At 41.1% G+C, this 24,529-nt stretch overlaps 1 protein-coding gene across 1 annotated transcript in view; it reads right to left on the reverse strand.

Moving 5' to 3' along the window:
• The window catches only part of LOC139722545 (cilia- and flagella-associated protein 410-like), an 89,820-nt gene that overhangs the window by 17,403 nt on the left and 47,888 nt on the right, over positions 1-24,529 (reverse strand). Inside the window, exons 3-4 of the mRNA XM_071633835.1 lie at positions 22,450-22,720; positions 4,433-4,598 (exon numbers count right to left, since the gene is read on the reverse strand). Coding sequence (XP_071489936.1) covers positions 4,433-4,598; positions 22,450-22,720 — 437 coding nt within the window. The remainder of the gene's footprint in view (positions 1-4,432; positions 4,599-22,449; positions 22,721-24,529) is intronic.

The following is a 24,529-nucleotide window of genomic DNA, read 5'->3' on the forward strand; positions in this document are numbered from 1 at the left end:
TCCGAGCCGTGCGGTCTGTAATTTGCGAACATTGATTTTTGCTCTTTTTCTTCCCCTGTTCTGACACTCTCAGATATGTAGGAGGAAGATCTCTTTCTGCCAAGTTTACAATGAGCATGGAATATCTTTTTTTTTATCCATTGTGAAATTGCATATTTTTTTTCCCCACCATATCTGAGAAACTGTACTGTGAAACTTCAGTGATGTTGAGGGAAAATATTGATGCACAGCAAGAAAGGTGTTTGTTGTTTGTCACCAGATGAAGGTACTTGGGATGATTTCCATGGTCACGATGATAACAAATGAGAAAATAAAATTGCATAACTATTCTAATACAGATGACAGAAGCAATAAGGGGACCGTCCACGAAAGGAAAAAAAAAGAATACTGGTGGCAATTATGATCAGATTTCTTCCATTTTGCCTTCAGTTCTTTCTTCGTTCTTCATCAATACTTGTAAAAATACATGTAAAAGGCCGATATTTCTCAACATATCTAATACAAATTAGTACCTCTTAAAAACGTCCCATACATGAGATATACATGTAATGTTTCCGTGTCAGATGTCAAAGCGTATGTAGGTTTGCGTGTGTGTGTGTGGGGGGGGGGGGGGGCTTGGTACGATGCCTCCTTCCTAATCTAAGTCCGTCATTCCATCCTTCCATCTTTCTTTAATATCAACTTCCTTCTTTCTTTTTCATCATCGGTTACATGTATATTTCAAACATAAATTTTCTGTTTGTCACAAAATATACACATAGGACTTCAATTTCTTCTTGCAATACAGTATATCCAGCGAAATTCATGTAACTTCCCACTCCCCTATCCTGAACATACACACACACACACACACACACACACACACACACACACACACACAAATACCATCCCGCCTCTTTGGCAAGAAAAAAACCCCCAAAAAACAGAGTGTGTATAGCGTGTGTATATCAAGTTCAGCTGAAGGTCCCCCTGCCTATGCCATATCACTTATCCCTCCATCACTCATCCCTGCATTGCCGGCAATCCACGAGAGTCTTAATTATTGTCTACGAAGAATCGCCGGATTACCCTTCAGATCCCTGCGATTGGCCATCTAAAGTGATGACATGGTGGGCAAACACGAAGGGCACACAAGGAAGTGACTGTGCTGCTCCCGGAGAAAATAAAGCAACACTTGTCTGCTCCCCTCCGTGCTGAAAGAGGAGAAAGCCTTAACCCAAAAGATGCCAACAGCTTCCAGAATGAAGATGCTTGGAGAACACAGTAGCCTCATTGTACAAGATTTCCCCTTGCATAGTATCAGGACATGGCTATGCCAAGTATGTGGGCACCCTGTGTCATGATACTGCGGATGTGTGTGTGTGTACTTATATTGTATGTTTTCTATTTAAAGGGATAGATGACCTGTGTGATGTCAATATACTGTAAAGCAAGATTTTTTCATGGCATGACATGTTCGCGAATTGGAGCCGACGGCCTTTTTCGCAGCATGAACTTTGCGCGAATTGCCACTGGCATTCTTTGCCTATAGTGCAGACAAGAACTTAAGCGTGCTTTTTGATTTTTCGAAGCTTGGCTCTCGTGAAAATAATTGATTTTTATCTATAAATTTGTCTTTTACTAGTACTTCCCCTAGAAACATAAAAAAAGCCAAAGTTATCCTTACATCACTACACAATTGTCTCCAGTTATTCTAAATTATTTCTACCTTCTGCTTTTCCGGCAGATTAACGAAAGGGCCGAGGTTTGCTCCTCCTGATACATCATCATGCAAATCCAAATCAGGTCTGACAATCGGGCAGGTGCTGCGCGCATGTCATATTCAAGTGTTTACCTCAGTGGGCATCATGTTCGCTCCAACTCATGAATCTTAACTGATACACCCAGACAATATTAATGACCTGTGTCTCTAGGCGTCGCCGTGTTGAAATATGCAATGTCTGAAGCTTTGTTTCGAGAAACACATCCCTGAAAATTGACTGAAAGTAAAAAGAAAGAAATGAAAGAAAGGAGGGGAAGGTAAAAAGCAAGTTTTTCTTTTTTTTTGTGCCGATTCTATGCAATCATGCTTGAGACTTCAAAGTTAATTTAAACTCAGAGGACACAGAGCACATGACAGAATTGCTACCATGGTAACAGTGCCGTTTCTTGTAAAGAGCCATCCCAGGGAGCCTAGCCGGACTGGTCAAGGATTAGATAGTGGCCTACCATGCCTGATAGGACACGTCGCAATCGATTCTCTGCATGACTGTGAGTGACGTGAGAGGCGGGGATTTACACAGGGCCTCTCTCTAGCAAGCCAGGACGTGCTATTGATGGTTGCAGTGATAACCAGTTGAGAATCCTTGGTTCTGTGTCACAATCTGTCCGACTGAAGGCTGGATGTTGCAAGATTCATCAAGGATACAGTTACAGGGAAAAACGTGCAAACAGGTAATGTTTTACTACATTGGTTGAATTCTTGTTTTTCACCTTGACAAGCCCCAGCATTTATTTTTTGTTTTTTATCACTCTGTATATGTTTGAAAGTCACCTGTATCACCTTATAATTTCCATTAAAGTCTGCCAGTTCTTCTACCATCAGAAATATACCTATTATGATCGACAGCCTCCTGACTCATTTAATTGGAATTACTGCTAAAGCGTCCAGTTGTCAACAATTAACCAAATCAACAGACAGTTTGAGGTTCAGAACAATCTAACCATTTTGAAGAAGAGTTAAAAAGGACAATGCACTGGGAAGAGCTTCCCTTGTGATATTGAAAGACCAAGATCCTTAATTGTTCTGCACTAATTTCCCCATGAAAGAGTCAAGCTAGGTCTAAGTATACAAAAAAAAAAGTGTGTGTGTGTGTGTGTGTGTGTGTGTGTGTGCAATTGCGTGGGTGGGGGAGGAGCAGGTAGGGTAGATGGATATTCACACTTAGTTCACATCAGCTGTAGATAAAGACCCTGGTCTGGGCAGACACATGTCCAGGTGTAATCTCCTCCACTCGGCTCCATCGGGCCGATGAATTATTTCACTGTCTCGTCTCATCTGTCACGGACACATTGCTCCTTCACATCCTTTTCACTCTCTCATTTCTCAACCTTCTTCTTTTCTTCCATGTCCATATAGTCCTTTCTTGTATTCCACTTATAATTTCATCAGTTTTTCATTTCCTATCAATGATTCAATTTAATGTTGCTGCTGTCATCTGCTCTTTTTTGCCAAGTACTCTATCTGCATCAGACTTTTCCCTCCAAATTACTTCTGACTTTTGTTCCATTTTATGCCTCTGAAATGTTTCAAATATACAACCATTATTTGCGTGGACTGACTCATTAAATTATGATTCTTATTCCTATTCTTCCCTTGTTCTCAAATTCGTCTATTCCTCTTGTTCATATAATTCAGTGTTACTCCTATGATCATCTCTTCTTTATTTGCATCAGCTTCTTGTTTGCATCAATCACAAGAGAGTTCAAATCACATCTTGTCTTTATAATAAAAGATATAAACATACAACAATGCAACAAGATCACAGTCACATCAAAACTACAAATCTTCCCTCCTTCTAAACTTACTCACACAGACAGACAGACAGACACACAGACAGACACACATATGCACCCACACTTTTGATGCATCTAAAACTGTTCGTTGAGTCCCAATTATTGACAATGTGTCTGCTATATATTGGCTATTTAGGCTCTCTCTCGCTTTTTTCCTTTTTTTCTTTGTCTACCATTTTTTTTTGGGGGGGGGGGGGGTAGGTTGTTTCTTTTTTTTCTTCCACCTATACCTGCATTTCATTCAATCCATAATCAACTTCTACATAATGGTATACACAATGTTTACCAACGTTTGTTTTGTGGATGGGCGAGGGATAAAAACCAAAGCCCACACTAGTTAATCAAACTCTCACTGCACCAATTAGCCAGGTACATAGGGGAAGCGGCATGAGTCAATGTATCGCAGCTCTCTTCCGAGACTGATGGGTTTCACAAATTGAGATGAAAAAGATGGGAATTCTCCCTCCGAAAAAGAGTGTTTACGCAGTCATGGCAATCTATCTTAGGTTGGTTCAATTGTTGCTGACTCAGAAAGTTAGCATGCTTGTTAGCTGCATTGACTGAGCAAGGTTTGAGAATACAAACTCATCTAATCAGCACTGTATCTCTGGCTACATACGATAAAGGTAAGGTAAGGCGTGAGTGTGCAAGCCAAGTACTTCATTTTCTTACAAATTCACTCAGCCAGCAGAGAAATGCCATACTGCATCCAGGGAGAAAGAGAGAGAGAAAAAAAATCTTGGACTGACTCACAATGTGAAACCTCTTGAATGGAACAATGGGTCAGTGCTTGCAGACCAACCTATTCTCACTTTGTGGCTGAGAACGGTTGCCACGGAAACGTGGAAATGGAAAAGAGGTAGCCGGCATGACTCACTTTGTTTCATCTAACGTCATGAACTCCATGGAGCTGTCGCGGTTCTCCTTGTTGTCCTTGTTGTTGTTGGGAATGTGGCCATTGCTGTAGATGCCTGTTGATGTGATGGGGGGTTCCAGCTCGTCCCCTTCCTCCAGGGCGCGGTTGACCTCGTCGAACGTGACGACTGGATGGACAGCGGAGGCGGGATGAGGCAGGAATATGGATGGAGAGGATGAGGGGGAGGGAGATGAGATGGGAGGAAAGATGTTATTAATGATGGCAAAGACAGAGATGTGCAAAGAAAAAAAAATGAAAAAAAGATGAGATGTAAGAAGCGTTATAAAAAAATGGATACCAGATGAGTAATGGGAGAGGAGAAAGATGAATGGACAAGCAGAAGTAGATGTATTTAGTATTAAAGTTTATTGCAGGTGGGAAAGGTAGAGAGAAATGACAATAAAAAAATAGGGAATGGAATGAAAAGAATCGGGAAGAAAAGAACAATAAAGAGACATAAGCAACATGAATTGCTACAATATATTATACATCATTCAATCATCCTAAATACCTGTTTACAAAAGACAATTATGAAATACAGCAATGCGTCCGCGCATTGATGTGGTAAAATATGAACTTAACAGCAGTAAACACTACATTAATGCTACACTGTACCACCTCCATCAAAGGAGCTCAAGGTCCTACAGGCGATTATGGTAAATGCCTCAGCAGCAGTATGTTTCACACTAGGCACATGAAACGCTATTTACATGAATCGGGTAGTCGCATCGCCATGGCAGACATAACTCGGAGCGCTGTCGATCCCAACAGTGTGACGTTTCCCCCCCTCTCACGCTCCTTCCCTCTCCGTCATCATGAATAGATGCGGCTGGCCCGTTCTCCGCTCACTCCTCCCGTTTGACTGCACCTGTGTGACGACCACTGGCGGTTGACAAACACGGCGCGACGCCACCAAGAGTGACGAGACAAGAGAATGCAAGGGCTTTCGCTCACATCCATCCAGTGCCGGCCTTGAATTCAGAGCATGGCGAGTGCATTTGCAAGATCCCACTGTTCATTTTGCCAACCAATTTTGCGCGTAATGCTCACCCATCTCTCCCTCCCTCTCTCTCTACTCTCACTCTCTCTCTTCCTCTTCCACTTTCTCTCTCATAATAGATTGGTATCTGCATCTAGGCTTGCCAAAATGCATGAGTTTTCACATGTTAAGTCCAATTCCACATCTCTTCTCACTCCCTGATCACATTTCAATAAGCCAAAAGTTAACACCAAAGTTACTGATATATGGTATGACATCCACTTCATTAAATGATGCATCAGGCTGCTCAGCGTAAAAGATTAACAACAAAATGTCAGGGTTCATCATTCATCTAAACATTAAATGCATTGCATATCATCTTAAGCTTCCTTAAGCTCAGCCATTTACATATTTTTCCCTCTGACAAATGAAATATACCAGCATGAGGCAACAGTTGGGGAAACACAATAATTCACTTTAATCAATTAGTTTTGCAGAGTTCGTTTAATTTTTCCACTTTTTTTTTCATTTGCTCTCTTTTTATCAGACGAAAAGTGAAATATTGATGTATATATGGCATCTTCTTCTTCTTTTTCTTTTTAAAAGGAAGGACACATTGTTGTGTTGTTGTTTTTTCTCCCATCACACAACAAACTGCTCTCTTAGGTTCTTCAGTGGAACCCACTTCAACACTCCAAGCTGATGCAGCATGGGAATGTATACATCTTTAACCCCACCCCCTTCCCCCCCCCCCAAAAAAAAAGACAGAAAAAGAAAGAAAGACTGCTTAATCATGTCCTCATTCATGCAGAGTCAAGCTTGGAGAGTGACACACTTGCATCCCTCCCAAACCCCACCCCACCCCTCCCCCTCAGCTCTCTCCCTCTCCCTCCTCTCCTGTCCAACTCTTCAAGTGGGTACCATTGACGTCTTGTGAGCGGGTTCCTCCTCAGCTCTACTCAAACACTTGACCCTCGGGTCTCCCATGACAAGAATTTGCTTGCAAACTTGCCAGGATATCGATTTCATGATCCACCACGGGGTGTCACACGCCCTCACACTGGGAGCAATCCGTCCCACTTTGACCCCATGGGGTCACATGGTCATCACACAAAAGATACAGAGCCGAAAATATGCGGACACCGGCACAATGTGGATACGCAGACTGAGGGCTCCACATCCAATTTACACTCGGTATAACAACAATGCCTGCGTAAGTGTTTCCTATCGGAGAATTCTTTTATACAAAGAATGACAGAATCGAAGTACCAACTGATAATTAAAATCAACATGGTTCTGGAGTGCTTTTAGCGAGTAATCAAGGATAACATCACCCTAGCACACCTAAATATGGATTGGATGAGATGGTCGCTTTCTGATAGTTCTTGCTTTCAATGAAAGCTCATAATGTGTTCATGAAGAATTACTCTAGTGATGAAATCTTAACCCGTTGAGGACGGTTTGATTTTGCTACAGATGCATTTCCCATAGACGCTTGCCCAATACTTGGGACTCGTCGTTAACGGGTTTATACAATGTTTAAGTCAGTGGGAACAAGTCTGTTTATTAGGTGAATGTCTGTCCAAGGAGATACTTCATGCACTTGCTATCGACAAAACAGAGATATTTTGCATATATTCACTCTTTAGTCTCCGAAATCCTACAGCATACTCATAGTGAAAATCCAACATACCCTATTATGCATTCTGAAGACCATTATAGAGGGTAACTCTGGCAGCCCACCTCAACTGTTGCCTCAGGCTTCTATGTGGTGTTGATAAATCACAAATGACTGATGCATGCAAATGATATTCTACCTCCAGGACTACAAAATTGAAAGAAGGCAAAAAAGGAAGGTAAGAGTAACCAATGTATGCAAAACAAATTCCATCTCGCTAACACACAAAGCCATAAGAGGACTGTAAAAAGGGTGGAAACGCTCATCTCAGCCATAAACATCCATGGATTCTGAACCAATCAACGGCGCGGCGTCTTGACGCGGATCATCTCTGTTGCTCTTCCTCTTGTTCGGCTCCTTGACAACCGCCCTAATGTACCTATCGGCCCCCCAAAAGACATCCATCCTGATCATCATCAACAACAGAAAAAAAGAAAAAAACCCCGGCTGTCATCTGGCCACTTGCAGGGGGAGTGCATCGACGTCTTCTTCGCACCAACCTGTTACAGCGGGTATTAATAAACACCCTGTCGGGCCCGTCTGGCACATGACACCTGTCCAATCAGTGCACTCCAATCTCGTCTTCAGAGAGAACCTCCTCATTCGTTTATCGCCAGATTGGATTCATCCATCTGTCCGTAACCTGTCTCCGCATTAAGGAGAGGATCTACCTAATGTATTCACATGTCACAGATGCAATCACTTTGGCTTCTTTCTAATATTAAGTAACTACAAATGTATACTTTGCCTTAATGATGATTTTTCTTTCTGTTTTCATTATCATTCACGCCTTAAAAAATAAAGACTTTGATGTTGATATGATCTTAAAAAAAAAATACCAACAACATGGGCCTTAAAAAACAATTTCAGCAGGTGGGTAATAACCAATCACTTGTAAGTACTAGAATTGCTACTATGGTTCCTGCATATTTGTTTACATATCCACTAAATTTGTAAAATCTCTACTAAATTTTGGATCTTGACATTCAATTCACTTTCCAGTGCATCATGGTTACAAAGAGAGACACGAGAAAGAGGGGGGGGGGGGAGGGAGGGAGAGAAAAAAAACAAAATCATGCATTTTTCATATATTCTCCTTTGTGACCATGGAGTATCTGCATAATGCACAAAAAAAAGCACACAAAACATGCAGATATGCCTTCAAAACGTTTCCAGCAGCTAAGCAAATTGCTTTCCAGAGATATTGGCCACCTACTCATCAAGAGCCTCCAAGCCATGTATAGCATTTAGCATAGCAAAGGGAATGCTTTTTTTTTTCTTGCATGCCTGAATTGGGAAATGAAAGAAAACACTTTGAGGTAGTGTAATATGGCAGGAGTGTGTTGTTGATTTGGTTCAGGATAAGAATTGTGTGGATGCAGCTAAAACTTTACCAAATGCCACAGTGTTCTTCAACCATGTACAATTTACTTTTCACATCAGCAGGAAAATTTGAAAGTTGTTATCATTATGGTCAAATTCTTCTATTTTGCAGGTAATCTTCTTTAAAAAAAATCCTCCAAAACTTATGAAGTGAAAATGACAGTTTTACAACATTCTAAGCAGTATACTGTAAAGCTGAAATTTTCATACATAGATATTTTAGCAAACTGCTACTTGTCAGACAATTTTGCATGCTGCTAATTTCATAGTTGCAAGAGTCTAGTTACCATTACTTCACCTTTCACAAAACAAATAAGAATGACTAAAAAACGTCAATACTAGTACTAGATGCTTTTACTCAGTGAATTCCTTGTATATAAACAAGTAGTGCATCCTGCAATCAAAGTTCTGTACTAGCATATTGTTATGCCCCCGATATCACTGCGTCATGTCCCACGCTGCGTGCCAGACTTACAATACTTACTAGTTGTGTGCAATCCAGCACAGGCATGGCTTGATTTTCTCCGATATGTTTCATCTTAAAGAAATTATATTCTTGCGTGCTGTTTTCATATATTTCCATATTTGCATATTGTTATTTTTGTAGTTCACAGGCGAGTCATGAAATTTGCAAATAATAGAACTACCATGAAAGTTTAAGCTTGAAGAGTATAGGAACAATGAGCTTTGCTATTGCTGGGAACAATTAAAACGTATGTAAACCAAACATTCTTGAACAATATCAATGGTATGTGACTGTCCTGTCTTCAAACTTATACTAACTCTTCCTTCCACTTGGGATAAAGACAACTTCAAAAGTGAGATTTTAAAGTGGTGTCTACAAACTGCTGCTACTCTAAGTTTATAATAAATGGCTTCAGCAGCATGCTCAAAAACTGTCAGGCAACCACCCCTCCCCCCAAACCCCCCCCCCCAAAACACACACACACACACACACACACACACACACACACACACACACACACACACACACACACAAAACAACAACAACAACAACAACAAACCAAAACCCAATAATAATAATTTTGAAGAACAGGATGTCTCATGCCTTTCTGCAAAGAACTCTGCCTACTTATAAACTTGTCTGGCACTAAGAATTCATATCTTTATTCCTACAATAAGTACATGTATGCTGCCCAAAAAAAGAACAACAATCTACACTGAAGTGGTTCCAAGTAGGCTAAATCTCCTCTAGCTGCAGACGAAACCTGATATCATTTTAGGTAACGTTGACATTTACATTGAGGGGCTGCATTTTTGCCTCGTTTCTCCCTTCCCCCGCCAATGATAATTGCCCAGCCATGGTAAACACTTGGACAGAAATAACCATGGTGAGTACGGGGAGAACCTGAGAGGGACCAACGAGAAACGCAGAGGGACAGATAACAAGCCATCCACTGCAAACCCTATCTCAAAAACAAGAAGAAAAAAATGAAAATGAAATATCAAATGTCAAGTCTAGTATGAGCACATACTCAGTTTGCCAAATGCAATTATACCTTTGATGGGGGTAAGGATTAAAAAAAAGGAGCATTTCCCATCAGCAATCTTAAAACCATACCTTAAAGAAAATAGTTGAGATGTTGGTCTTGTTCTTTTATTCTGGGTCACCATTGCCAACACGTGCTAGATTGACTGGATATCCCATAAAACTCATCAGCCCAGCTCTTATACATATTTCACTTTTTAACCCCCTTTGTGCTATCACTTCTTTTGTGGCGCAAGACAATGTACATGGGGACAATTTCCTGCAAAGCTAATGGATTACAAATGGAAATGCTGAAGTACAGGCTAAATGGTTTCACCCATAAATATTTCTAAAAGTTTTTTTAATATCTCAATGACAGTAAATCAACAAAACAGACAGGCTTTCTAGTCAGGCAAAGGAGTCTCTTAGATCTTCTTTTACGTATTATCATGCAGTCTAATACATTGAGTTGTCTACACTGTACATGATTCATATTCAAAAAGTAGAATTCTACTGTTCCATATGGTAGCTCAACCTAGCCTTTTTGTGAATAAGGATTACACTGATTTTTCAGTTTTCTCTGGGGACAAATTTGCTGACAATGAATGTCAGCATGTAAAACCACCACCTACTATAACTACTGCTAGGACTCCACGCTAGGAGGGTTTCTCATTTGCTTTCATTGTCTTGTTTTGTTTGATTTCACTTGCTTTCTGTTTATTTTTGTTGTTCAATGTGGACATAGCTAACAATGCAATAGATGTTTTACAGATACACACACGTAAACAGAGACACAATGTCATCCACAGCACTAGGGTAAGGAAAACAGAAAAACTCTTGGGCATTTTGTTTTATCAATTGACATGCATGCTACCTTGCAAGTACGGTTGTACACACTACCCGCTTGAAAATGTTTCAGTAAGTTCACGGAGAAAGAACCATTCCACTTCATTGCCCTTGATTCCCACAGACAGCTAGGGGAGAGGAGATACCCGTAGGGCACACTTTTCGTTCATGAGAGAAAAGTCAACTACCAACCCCCCTTCTCCCCCACCCCCCCTGCCTTCCCTCCCTCACTCCATCTTTTCCCATTCACCCATCTCACATCAACATCAAAACCTTCAGTCACAATGCGATTCCTAGCACTTGAAGGCAGGTAGCTGAATGCGAGTAAAAGTTGCATATATATTACAGATCATGCATGTAAGACTACATTCCAAATATATCCTGGCGACAACTATGCACAGAGTCTACAGATGACAATTAATGCATTCAGAATCTGCGTGATGAATGCTTCAAGGTGAGTGTTTGTGTGTGTCACAGAACAATAAGCCAGTTCGGGGTTCCACTTTGAGCATGAGCAGAAAAAGGTCATCTGTACCAGCAGAGCATGTTGGTTTTTAAATTCACTAATATAAGCATCCGTGATGTAATGATTATTCAAGTGGTCTTTATAAGTGGTGCTTGCCAGCACATCCACCTGACAGCAAAAGCGGTATCTGACGATATCAATAGAAAGAGATTGTTAATACATTCAATGCAAAATAATGAGATGGATGCTTCCCAAAATGCCAACGGAAGGATCATTCTGGTCACCTGTCTACGCAAGTTCATCCTTTGTTTGAACATGACCGTAATGAATTCCATAAATTGTTACATTGGGTAAGCTTATGTCTTCTGTCGCTTGAAACTAGTGGAGTGCCTAATCACCTATCTAAAGAAAGAAGGAAAGGTCATTTTGTACCCATGTGCCCATGAGCTAACTCGAACTGGCTTATATTGGTGACAGCATGCGTATTATTATTATTATTATCATTCTTTTTTTTTTTATATACATAAGAAGGCAATCACACTATCATCATTCACTTCCCTTGCTGTACATGGTTCTACTGCTGTAGCTTATACATTTGTTATTGACCCTGCAAGAATGTAGATTTCACTTGACAATGAATGAATTTTCCTGTCTAAAATGTTCATTTTCCTTGCAACTGGCTTCTGCAAAGATGATACACTGTATGCTGACCATCAGGTATTGCTTTGACGATATCCTCTTGCTATGGCTGTACAGAGCAAGAGATACTTTACAATATTCTCAAGTTCACTGGAAAAAAAAAATCACTGATACAATGTACTGATGTGTCAATTGTAATTTCATCTGATCCTACTACAAAACTCAGGTGCACATCATTTGCACTATTAATTCTATATCAACCAATAATAATTCAATCATTAACTACAATTGCTTTTTGAGTGTGCATTTTTTCCCCCATAACAGTCACATAGCATAAGTCTGTACATTGTTCATCCTATCCCGGCTCTCACAAACCTGAACTGGTATGTGAAGAAATCTAATCTATTTATTGGCTGCAGGCTAAGTGGTGCAAGCAGTAATAATGCCATGTGCATCCTTTAGTCCCTTGCCACAAATCCTCAACCCTTTTTGACTAGGAAAGTGGGGCAACCCCCTTCCCCTCCATCTCCCCCTCCCCCACACCCCACATCCTCCTCTACCCAAACCCTCCTTCAAGACATCATGAAGAGATCCAATCAGATACCCGGACACACCACCATCATTTTCGGCTAACTGCCCGATAAGATGAAAAGTCAATTTCCGGCTGCAATATCAATCTCATCAAGAAGGAGTTCACCCTGAGTAGCAGGGCAAAACGCCAGAGTTGAAGGAGTTGTTGTCTTCGTTGTTTTTCTGGGGGAGAGCTCAAAGGTAAAATCCAAGTCTACCACTCAACATGGAAGGATAAACATGAACATGCTGATGATACATCAACACATAAGTAGTTTGCTCACCTATTATATATTTTGTGTGTGTGTGGGGGGGGGGGGAGGAAGGGGGAGGGGGCTTTTCTGGAAAGGAGAAAGAAATATGTAACGGCTTAAAGCAACAATGCAGAACAATTACAGAATGTTATTGTGAGGTTTCTACTTACATATTCCACACAGACACACGCACACACACACTTGGAGAAAAACTTGCTAAGCTTATAAAATTTTGGAAACTGAAATGAGAAAGAAATGTCTAGAGTATGTGATACGTTACAACATGTCAAAGACAAGCTGGTTGTGAGAGTGATGATAATGATAGCATTAAGAACAGCAATGACAATTACTGTCAATATTAACCTTTTGTTCATAATCATATAAATTTATCTTTCTGTATTACAAAGTATTTCACAGTAAAAAAAAACACAAAACCCTCCCATGTAGCCTTATAATAGTCCTCTACTGAATCAAGTCTGGTTTACAAGCCTACAACTACATGAAGTAAATTCTACCTTTACTGTCAAAAGGGAAATTGTCTGGCAAATTGCTTCTAAATATTAGAGGGCCTCGATAAGATGTCAGACAAAAAGCCCAATCATGGATAGCATCTTACAGATTGTCATTTAAATGAGGTAATTACTGTCCTGTCTATGTTGTACACATGTTCCAGATTTTCCCTGGAAACTCTAGGCGAGTTTTAGAGTGGACAGTCTGCGGCTCCTGAGAAGAGAGGGTGGAGTGGCAGGGGAGAGAAAGAAGCCAAGAGACACAAGTGGGTTAATATGACTGTGTTGACTACACGGAAGACAACGATGCGACCGAGGCAGACTCAAGAGTCAGATTAACTTTCACGATTGCTCATCTCGAGTACCAGTAGCTAATCAAACAGCATTCTCCACCCACTTGCTATCCCACCCCCAACATTTGCTCACCTTTGTCTAACAGTCAGCACAGCTATTTTAAGTTGCCACTTTCTGAACACTGTGGACTGCACTTCTCCTCAAAAAAAGAAGAAGAAAAAAACCCAAGTACATTATTAGTCTTTCAACAAAAGCTGGCACAATGGGCGTGACGTGCCTCTCCCTTCAAACAGGGATGGCAGGGCAAAGAATCGGTTATTTGCTCAGACTGCAACAAACAGGAGCCCTCGTTCTGGTTTGCAAGCGGACCTGCGATTTGAAAGGATGCGTCCCATTTTTCACTTTCCCTTATCCTCGAGGTGGTGCTGCAGCACAGCACTCTTGAGTGCACAGTGAAACAAACTTGGCCAATGTTTGATCACGTCCATGGACAACTAGTACAGTTTGCCCGATACATAAAGAGAAATGATACAAGAGGAAACACAGCGTGACAGGCAGGGACAAAGAGAAACATAGAGTTAAATACATAAAGAAAAAGAGAGATAGAAATGTGCAAACATTTGTTCAGTTACACATACAGAGAAGATCAGACAGATGTAAAGACAGATGGAAGATATAATCAACGATTTATGCTGCTGGTATTTAAAGCAATATGCAGAAAACAGTCAGGGTAGAATGAATGGGAAAAGTAAAATACTAAGAAACAAAAACAAGAGAGAACATGCACATAGCTTCAAACCTAGCAGACTGACCAAACAAAAGAAAAAGACTGGAGTATTGAGAGAGCATAGGAAGCCTTTCCCTGACATAGTGTGATAAAAAAAGAACAGTATAAAGACACAGAGATAGAAAGAGAAATATGAGAACTGGGAGTGAGAGACAGACAAACACCAGATCCGGTAGAAAAAAAAAACCCTCAAAACATCAATTAATTCCAAATTGCATATATGCAGCCAAGGGTCCCTTTGGCCTGAATGTAAGTGAAGTGTTTTTCCCAGTCGATTCTCTCTGGGCAATACCGCTGTGAAATCCGCACATTCTGCCACTCGCAATTCAATTTCAAATGATCCGCTTCGGATGAAAAATGTTTTTCGCACCCCTCTCAGGCACCAAGGGAGCCTAAACAGGCCTGCCGTGCAACTTCGAACCTGTGGTGATCGATAAGGATGTGTTTGGCTAAAATGCACAGAGAAAGTGGCCTCAAAATGTCAAGAACATACTCATATCGACCCGCTGTACACAGAACAGACAATTTGGCCACCTTCTGTTCAAGATTGGTCAAAGGCAATCAATTCCCATGTATAAATCGTAGGAGGAAAAAGTGGTTCATTCAAACATTCAAACATTCACAGTAGATCACACAGAACTCCAACTGAAGTAATAAGATCTTAATTTAATAGCCTAAATCTCTTTAGTGAAATGCTGGAAATATTGATTTTTTCTCTATCCATATAAAGGTCTCCTTTCTAACACCATTCATTTCAATAATTTTTTTAATTTTTATATCAAACGACAGCAAATCAAGAGCCTGCAAACATGGTTGTAGGATGCAATCTACTGTTAATGTTTTACAGTTAGTTTTGCTTGATGTTCATCAAGCCTACGTTTCATTTGAAGGTGGTTACTTGAATCTTTGTATGGAGTCATGCAAACTGGCACAAATTTTGGAGACATGATATTCCAGTGAAAAGCTGGCATTAATTTGCTCCTACCTACATGTATGGCTATTATCAGTTATCAGCATCACCAAAACTTTCTCACAGGAAAACAAGGTTGGTTCTACCTGAAGAAAACTTGACGACGAAGAAGAAATGAAACAAAGAAACAATGTAATCAACTGTGACAGCTTAAACTGCAGTTAATACTGTCTCAGGACAAAATTCACACAGAAAATTGGCTGTCTGAAAGCATGACTTTGCAAGCAGATCAAGAGGATAGAATGCAATTACAGAAGCTTTTTCCATCAGATTATAAACTTTCTCCAGGGGTATCACAACAACGAACATCACATTATCGCTATTGCTACAGCACAGTCCAATCTTGCTTGAAATCTGGCTGATCAGTTGCTTTGAGTTTAACAAAGGCATTCTCAAAAACTTTATCCTATGGAATAAATTCTCCTTCTAAGACCAGATTGTGGGTATAGAAAGGACACTGAGATTGCACACAACTGATTTTCATCCACACAGTCATATTTACAGAACTATGGCTGACCACACACTGAAAATGAATTTGCTCTGATAACAAAACCATTCACTGGTAGGGGGATTGGGGGGAAGCCCCTGGTTTCCCACTTTACACCTCAGAACCATCTTGTTTGCCCACAGTGTGCTGTTACCTTCTGGCACCTGCCTTTCCTGTCTTCGTCAATCAATGCGCCATAATCACTTCCCAAAATTTGCATCATTTAGCGCCGTATCTCATTTCCTGCAATTTCAGAAGGAAGATTAAAACCGCACCGATTTCCACAAGGTGTATGTTTCTTCCCTTTTTCATCCGACTCTGTGTATACTTTCTGTATGTACCAGTACATGAGGCAAAGAAAATGGCAGGGACACTGGGGTATGGGGGAGGGGGTGGAGGGATAATGTAGCTTTGCAGTAAGTTTGGGAGAAGTATTCTCATTTCCTGCACTGATTGTTCGCCTCAAAGGAGATAATCTTATGGGAAAACACGAATCCCGAAATAAATGCTTCCCCAATTTCAGTCACGCATCATCCTCAGCGCAAAGCGGGGCAGAGGATAAACATGATTGCTTCCTATTCTATCCGCCCCTCTCTTTCTCTCTCTCCACCCCCCCCCCCCCCCCCCCGCACTCCATCCCCTCTCTCTCTGTATCTCTGTCTCTTTTAGACAGAAGATGCAGAGGAACTGAAAAGGGGCGTACGAGGGACAAGCCGATGATGGAAAAAGGGTGAGGTAGTGGCTCGTACTACCTTGCTAATTGCTGCTTTGTGACCAGTCCATTCCTCCCTGATCTGTCAAATTTGTTCTACCTCTTCCGAGGGGCTAGCACAATGCCTCAACAATGGTTTTCCTTTTTTTCTCTGCATGAAAAATGTCTTGTATTGTTGAGGTTGTGAATTCGGCCTGTGAAACCTGCTTGACAGCAGAATGGAAGATAAACATTGCACGTGGTGCTCTCTTGCGAATACACTCACAGAAGAAAAGGGTTGAGTGTGGGAATGGCCAGGTAACTGCACCTGGCAAAAGGACCAGCACACAAATAGATATGGTGGCAATAAACATTAAAAAAAAAAGTTACAACTGATGCCAGCATTATACCTGTAACAATGTACATGGTCATAATGTGATGCCAATGTGCCACAAAAATGCCAAACAGGCTTAACTTGTTTTGTCTGCAACTCTTCCTACGTGGATTGTTCATGCAATTGGCATATAAATACTGATACTGCATGTTGCCTCCCTAAAAGGAGAAGTTGGTAATTGACATTTGATATCATGATCATTTTCTTATTTCGCAATCGATGAAAAGACCTATTTTCTTGAAAAACAGTGATTTTTTTTTTCATTTATTGTGCATAGCACAGTTTTAGCAGGATATTGCACCTATGTTAAATCAAAGTGTGATGAGAGGGAACCTGCATGTGTAATGTACGGTATATGCCAAATACTGTACTTGCCTACATAAACACACACATACACATATAATTATACATACATACATACATACATACATACATACATACATACATACATACAGTATACATGCAAATACTCATTCCTGATTTTTCATCATGAATATAATGACTTCCTGTATAGCTGTCATGATATTTTACATGATAATATGGATACTGAAGAATGGTTCGACACAAACTTTCAGAACCATAAAGTTTGTTAATCAAAGTCTTGTGGAGGTAATTCATGTGTGGGTGCCCATCTATTCATTTCTCATGAGTTTTCTATTTTTGCTATCTCCATACCTTCTTCTTCTCTTGCTCACTATAACTGCACATCAACTCTTACACTTAAACATGCTCCAAGAATCGGCAATAACACCGCCTCTTACTAAGTTTTTGCTTGGGACAAATTGGCTTAGCGGTGTTAAAGAGGAAACAGCCGTGTTTCAAGTGGCGCTGCACGATGAAACGCTCTTGTTTTTCATGCGCAGCACAGTTAGCAGGAAATTGCGCCTAAAAGTAATAACAGGACTGTCTGGTTGTCAGTCTCGTTTCAGTTGGCACCATAACACGCTATGTTATGTCATCCATGAGATACTGTTTTTGTTTTTCAATCTTGGCCCTCGTTATCTTCCTCCCCCCCCCCCCCCTTCTTTTTACGCAGCTTCAATATCATCTCTCGCCCAATCTCCACCCTTCCACATCGATCAGGAGCCCCTGGAGGTAAGATTGCTCTGACATTTCTACTTACAGGATTGAAAATAGATTTGATTGCAATTATCGCCAGGTTTACGGTGCACTCCTCTGGCAGCCCTTCTCGATTCCAGGGGCGGGCTGCATCTTACACCGGTTATCTTGATGAAATGATTGTATCTGATCCTGGCTCATTCACATCTGAGCCGCTCTCTCTCTCTCTCTCTATCTCGCTCTCTGAGCAAAATGTTAAACTTTTGCGAGTGATGAAGCTATCAAGTCATTCATACTTCAAGTAAATGTGATAGAAAAGCAGGTAAATCTTTTCCTCATGTTCTGCTGACGTGATTTTTGTTGTCCCCCCCCCCCCCCGCTTCACATTCCAAAATGAGCTCTTGAAACTTAGATCGGTTACACACGAGAGAAAATTTGTAACTTGAATCATCATTGTAATGATGATTGCAATTTGTCTTTAGAATTATCGGACCTTACACACGCTCGCTCGAAAACTGTGATTAGAATTCGAATTCTCGAGCTAAGGCGCTACGTAATCCTTGGTGACTTGTCAATCAAAATGTACGATCGAGTGCATGCATGCGGCGCGCGTATTATCTACGGAAGTGCTTGAAAGGTCACGTAAGCTCCGCCCCTCAAAAGATGTTTTGGAGGTCAAGCATTACACACGCAAATTTCGCACTGTAATTTGAGTGAAACTTCACTGGAATTCACCTCCGGACTAGAATTTGAATTTGTGATTGTGATTAGCATTTGTGATTCTAATTTGCTTCCACACGTGCTAAAAATTCGTCATTAGAATTATTTTCCACTGGAATCATCATTCAAATGACGAATTTTTGACCGTGTGTAACCGCTCTTATAGAAGTTCAACATTTCGCACTACCTACAAAGTTTAATTTCTTTTTTTTTGAATGACAGGTGAAAGCAGGGTACTTTCTTTCAAGCATCAAAGGAGTGAGTGATGGGATAACAATGATATAAAATTCAAATTGGTTCAAAGTAGAGAAAACTAGAGTAATATGACAATTTTTTTTTCCAGAGACTACTTCATGTTCAAATATGTTGAATCGTGATCACATATTGTGGATATTGATATCCAGTATGCAAAGTGGGGTGTGGTCTTTGCAACAAATGTGGCAATAAAAGTACACACGTTTGAGGTCTTCCAGATTGGCTGCTCCACACATCTGGCAAAAGTGGGTTAAATGCTCTTCACAGAATGTGATCACACATTCCGGAAGACGTATTCGTCAGAGTACGAATGAACTTTGCAGAAACAGAAAAGTATGCGTCTGGTTCTCATGGAGTATTAATTTCTCCTTGTGCATCATCTGATCACAATGTAAATGTCAGTTGTCAAAAACTATTTTATCATACGGTGATGAAACATGAGAATTCTTTTGCAGACTCTGATTTTACTGCAGATGGATTCAAATTAGATTCAAAGGATAAAGATAAGAAACAGTCTTAATTGCACAGCTGGGATTGCTAATTTAAATCCTTCTGTTTCAGTTGCTCTCTCTTCTCTCTCTTCTTTCATTTAATTGTTTCTTTTATTTCACTTCAGTTGCCATACAGTTATTTGTTTTCTTTTAGTTTTCTTTTTTTCTGATCCCAGAAACCTTTGCTGAAAGAATCCAATCAGCAGTATAAGAGGCCAATAGGTTGTAAGTGCAATGAACCACTATTCTTATATTGTGTGTAGCCTAAGAGACATAACAGAAAACTGTTTAAAGTATCCATTACTTGCAGATCTTCCAGATGTCTCGGCAATTAAGCATCTTGATGTACAATCTGTAGTTCTTCAATTTTCATAACTTTATCATATATAGCGAACATATTTTTCCTGTACATGAAGCATCATATCATGAAGAAGATTGACAGGAACGTGTCTGTGAAACATATTTCAAATGCACATTACCTACGTATGTTTCTTCAGGCAGCATTTTAAATTTTAATTTACTTAAAACATGTAGCCACTTTGCAATAAGGCAATGTTATATTGCCAGGTGTATATTGCTGTATTTCTTTTCTTTCTTTCTTTTTCGACAACACAGTGAAGTGGGGACCCCCTGTCAGTGTATCTACAGTTTATATTGATCATAATGTCACATAGGTAGAAGATGTCAACCTAAACTCTTACAAGGAGTGACAACATTAAGATATAATGAACACTAGTATACCAATCATTTCAAATGAAAACTGAAAACCTCTCATCTCACTTCTGCTTTTTTCCCACACGAATCATGTTTTCATCGACAAAATCTGCTCTAGTGAAACGGCCGATTCTTCACCGGGGTAGCAGCCAAGCTCGACAACAAAGCTGGGCTGGACACAGAGAGGTAAATCTGATCAAGTTTTGATTACGGCCTCCTGGTGGCACATGAAATCATCCAGGGAATGCATCACCTAGGGAAACATGCTGATACCGGTACTGTTTGCACACTCGCCCTCTAATCAGCATCGGTGAAAAAAGAAAGCATCCTGCAAAGTACTCAAATTAATTTGCCCTGCATTTTACCTTATCCTTACCCCAGTATCAGCTCTCTCTCAACACACACCCACACACACATTCTCACAATCTCATCTCTCTCTCAAAGATTCACATGCTCTTCCTCTCTCTCTCTCAGACAGACATAAACACACACACACCATCTCTCTCTCTGTTCTTCTTCTTCTTCTTCTTCTTCTTCTCCTTCCTTTTTTGTCTTGTCTATCACGCTATGCCCCATCCCTCATCCTTTGACTTCACACTGTAAGGCAGTTAGTCTACGCCAAGGAGATGTGCAAAGTGGTTTCAGTATGCACAATCACGCCCTCGCTTGACGGGAAGTTGGGAGAGATTGCTCCAAGCAGGTTTCAGAGGAACAGATGTGGATCAATGCTTGTGTTCTCTGTTTGTCAAACGCCTCTCTGGGTCACGGAAACCTCTTCCTTTTTATTTTCCACAGTCTGCTTGACTCCCATGGGGGTTAATAGTGTCTGTAAAACATTCCACTAGTCACAACACATTCACATTTAATTGTCAGCAAACTACTACAGTATCTGCTCTGGTTCAGATTGAATGGGATTTGGTAGAAACAGTTTTACAACATTAATCACTAAACAGCTAGGCACATCCCACATGTGCATACATAACTGTTGAGTATGTACTTGAAACAATATAAATCTCACCAACACCACACAGTGAGTAATGGCATTCACATTGGACTCATGACGGAATGAAAACCAATTCCTTTAGAAAGGCATGAAAGAACAGTGCTAATCCCAAAATGTGCACTAGGCTATGTAATTGAATGGCCTTGATACCACAGAGAATTCTCTTCTTCTTTATTTCCTCCCTCATGAACATGCGTGAGTTGCCTGCGTCCAGTTCATTACATCATGCGAGCAGATTTCTTATTCTACCATGACTCCTTCTGCGCAAAGGTGTTGCACGCAGACGTGGAAGCTGTTAAAAGGAATCCCCCACGCCACTTGATCACATGACCAATCGGGGCATCAAATTCACCACTGGAGCATGACTGGAACCATGCCTCTTCGATCAGGCCATCTTGGGGGACTACCTTCCCACGGCAAGGGACTGGATCACCAGCACTTCTCTGGGGTAAGAAGTAAGAATTTAATGGAGCCTGGAATAGGAGAGAGGTGTTTGATCGCTGTGAAGTGGGTGTCGCTTACATCAGAATTTCCCACTGGGAAGTTGACGTGAGGACAGTGTGAGGGGTTACGATACGTGGAACCACCACCTCTGCATTTCTGTCATTTCTCATAAATGCCCCATCTGGATTCAAGAATTAGGTCTGATGTCTTATATCATACTCCTAATCTGCTTCTTTGAAAGAGAGAGAAACTCTGTGTAAATTGCTGCCTTTTAAACTTCATGGAGATTTCCTCCAAGATAGATGCAGTGGCGCATTTCCATTTCTAGGGGAATTGAAGCACCTGAGACATGGAGATCACAAACTTTTTTTCAACAGCGATGCATTGATCATCTATCCAATCTTATTAGCAAGCAAAATAAATAGACAGAAGCACGACAAACACCTTTTTTTCCGAAGATTACCACAAATGATGCATTAAAACACCACATGATGCAGCTATTTTTCTTCTACTATTTCTTCTTATGGTACAATGAGCTGACTTGATACTGTTTGCTGACTATTGCAAGTCATCTGGGGTGAACCACTTGGGGTCGGCATCATTGGCCAGATATCTGGTACGGGTTTGTGGGGCAGATCCACTTCAGCAGGGCAGCGCCCTGCTCTTTTCCAAGAAGTGAAGTGGGATCTTTCAAATATGTGAGATGTGACCCTCTTCCTCAAACATGCTGTGTAAAGAAGGCACCATCAGATAAGACCTAGACTGAGTTCAAATTACAGGTTTTTCCATTTCAAAAAGATGACTGATAAAACTTTCAACCCCCACAGGTTTGGTCAGATTGCCCCCTTCAGCTCACCTATGTTGTCAAGTTTGTGCAGGTTGGGCAATATCCTCAGGATGGTTGCCCTGTAGTTGTCTCCCGCTGCGCAGGGGTTGTCGGCCAGCCACAGCACCCGAAGCTTAGGCAGATTCCGGAGGAACCAGACCTCCGAAAGGCTGGCGATGCAGTTTCTCCTGACATAGAGCTCGGTCAGGTTGGAGCAGTAGCTAAAGTCCTCCAGGGTGGTGATGCTGTTGACACTCAGGCTAATTACCTCAATGTTGGGCATTTGTCTGAATATTGAAACCTGCCGATGGAGAAAAGAAAAAATTGAGAGAAAAATTAAGGTATGCCTCTACCCATCAGTCTTTAGTCTAGCAAGAAGCAAGAATGGTATCAAATTTCCTTCAGATGATCCGAGTGAATTACACAGAGCCTTATTACATTCAACTTCTAGGCTCAGCATCTTTGTCGTACAATTACATGAAAAGTGGTTTTTGTAATCGACATTAGTTCAATTGTTCCATTTTCCGTACCATATGGCATACGTACACTGCAGATCTTACTTTCCTCAAGATTCATCAGCTCATGGAATCACAAGTATGAAAAACCTGGTAATATCATTCCCACTGTCATCGGCCTCATGCCAAAAGGGCACTAATAGTGTACAAAGTCTATGGTGTTAAGGCCCTTTTGGCATGAAGCCGACGAGATGTAGTCACAAAGCTTTGCTACGCATTTTGTGCTTCTTGAGCACATAATATGGGACTTGGCTTTCATAGCCCCCACACTTGTATCACCCTCTCCCACTGTACATACAGTTGTACAACAGTTAGTACAACTTTGTGATTCATTTGTTATAACACCATGCTCATCAATTGTACAAAGAAATTTTGGGTCCTGTGTACTTCATGGCAAGTCAGGCTGCACAGATAGTTTGGCTCGTTAACTAGGCAACTAAACAGGTGCATAATAGAATCCTGGCATGAGTCAGCTCCAGTCATGAATACACACATTGTGCAAATGGAAAATTATACACCTTGATGACTGCCACAATGAGATTTCCCCCTCCCCCCTCCCGAGAGGTAGGGGTGGGGGAGGTCAGTAGATAACTAATGTCTGCATGCATTAGCAAAAAAAGTATATATCAATCTCAAAAGCTACAAGCAATAATTTGGTATTCATGACTAATGCAGACATCTTTATGAAAATCCTTTTGGCTTTCTACTCAATCTTTTATGCAAACACGTGCAGCCTGGCTGGCAAATCAATGACAATGATTAGGAAGCAGAAGAGAATAGAAATACATCAGTGGGCAGCCTTATGTGCGAAACAGATGATTACAATGTGCTTAAAGCATGACAGTTTCAATGAGTGCCTAATGACGTTTTAAGCTGGTGTCGGACAGACAGCAAAGAACTGAGGGAGATTGGGCAAATGGGTCAGTACAGCAGCTAAAGTAATTTGGCATTGGTAGCAATTCGACATGGAGATCTTCGCACTTTCTGTGAGGGTTAGACACAAACTACTGGACACGAAGAGGAAGTGCACTCCACTGTGCTGAATTGCTGTTACATCTTTGCTCTGGGTTGACAGACATAGTGCTACTGTTTACAACTAAAGCCTGACCCCGCATCCTTCTCCCACTGCCGATAAGGGCGGCTCTGGGGTGCTCCGATTAGACGGTAACCATTCTGGCATTGCTCTGTCAATATCACTTGCAAGGGAGATTCTTTTTCTCTCCCTCGTCCTCACCCCCCTCCTTCCAATCTCGCATGCTCTGAGTAGAGTGCAAACATCCCTCACAGTGAGTGGGGAATCACTCAGCCTGGACACACAGTGTCCCTTGGTGTCTTGATTTATGCATGCAGAGCATGTAAACCCCTATTTCCTCGCCTATAAGACCATCTGTCTTACATCCCCAACCCACGCAGGTACATGTATATCCCCTTTTATTCATTCTCCGGCCAGCATCTCATAAACGTGTTTGGCATGTCAGTCGCATTTCTCCTCCAACCTCCCCTCTATCCCAAAATCCATCCTCTCTTTCCCCAAACTTTTCCTCCTTCCCCAACCTAGGTGCTTGTCTTCCCTTACCAACACCCCCCCCCCCCAA

The sequence above is a fragment of the Diadema antillarum genome, unplaced genomic scaffold (genome assembly GCF_040938485.1).
Source record: "Diadema antillarum isolate AM-2024a unplaced genomic scaffold, OU_Dant_1.0 scf00000167, whole genome shotgun sequence".
Lineage (NCBI taxonomy): Eukaryota > Metazoa > Echinodermata > Echinoidea > Diadematoida > Diadematidae > Diadema > Diadema antillarum.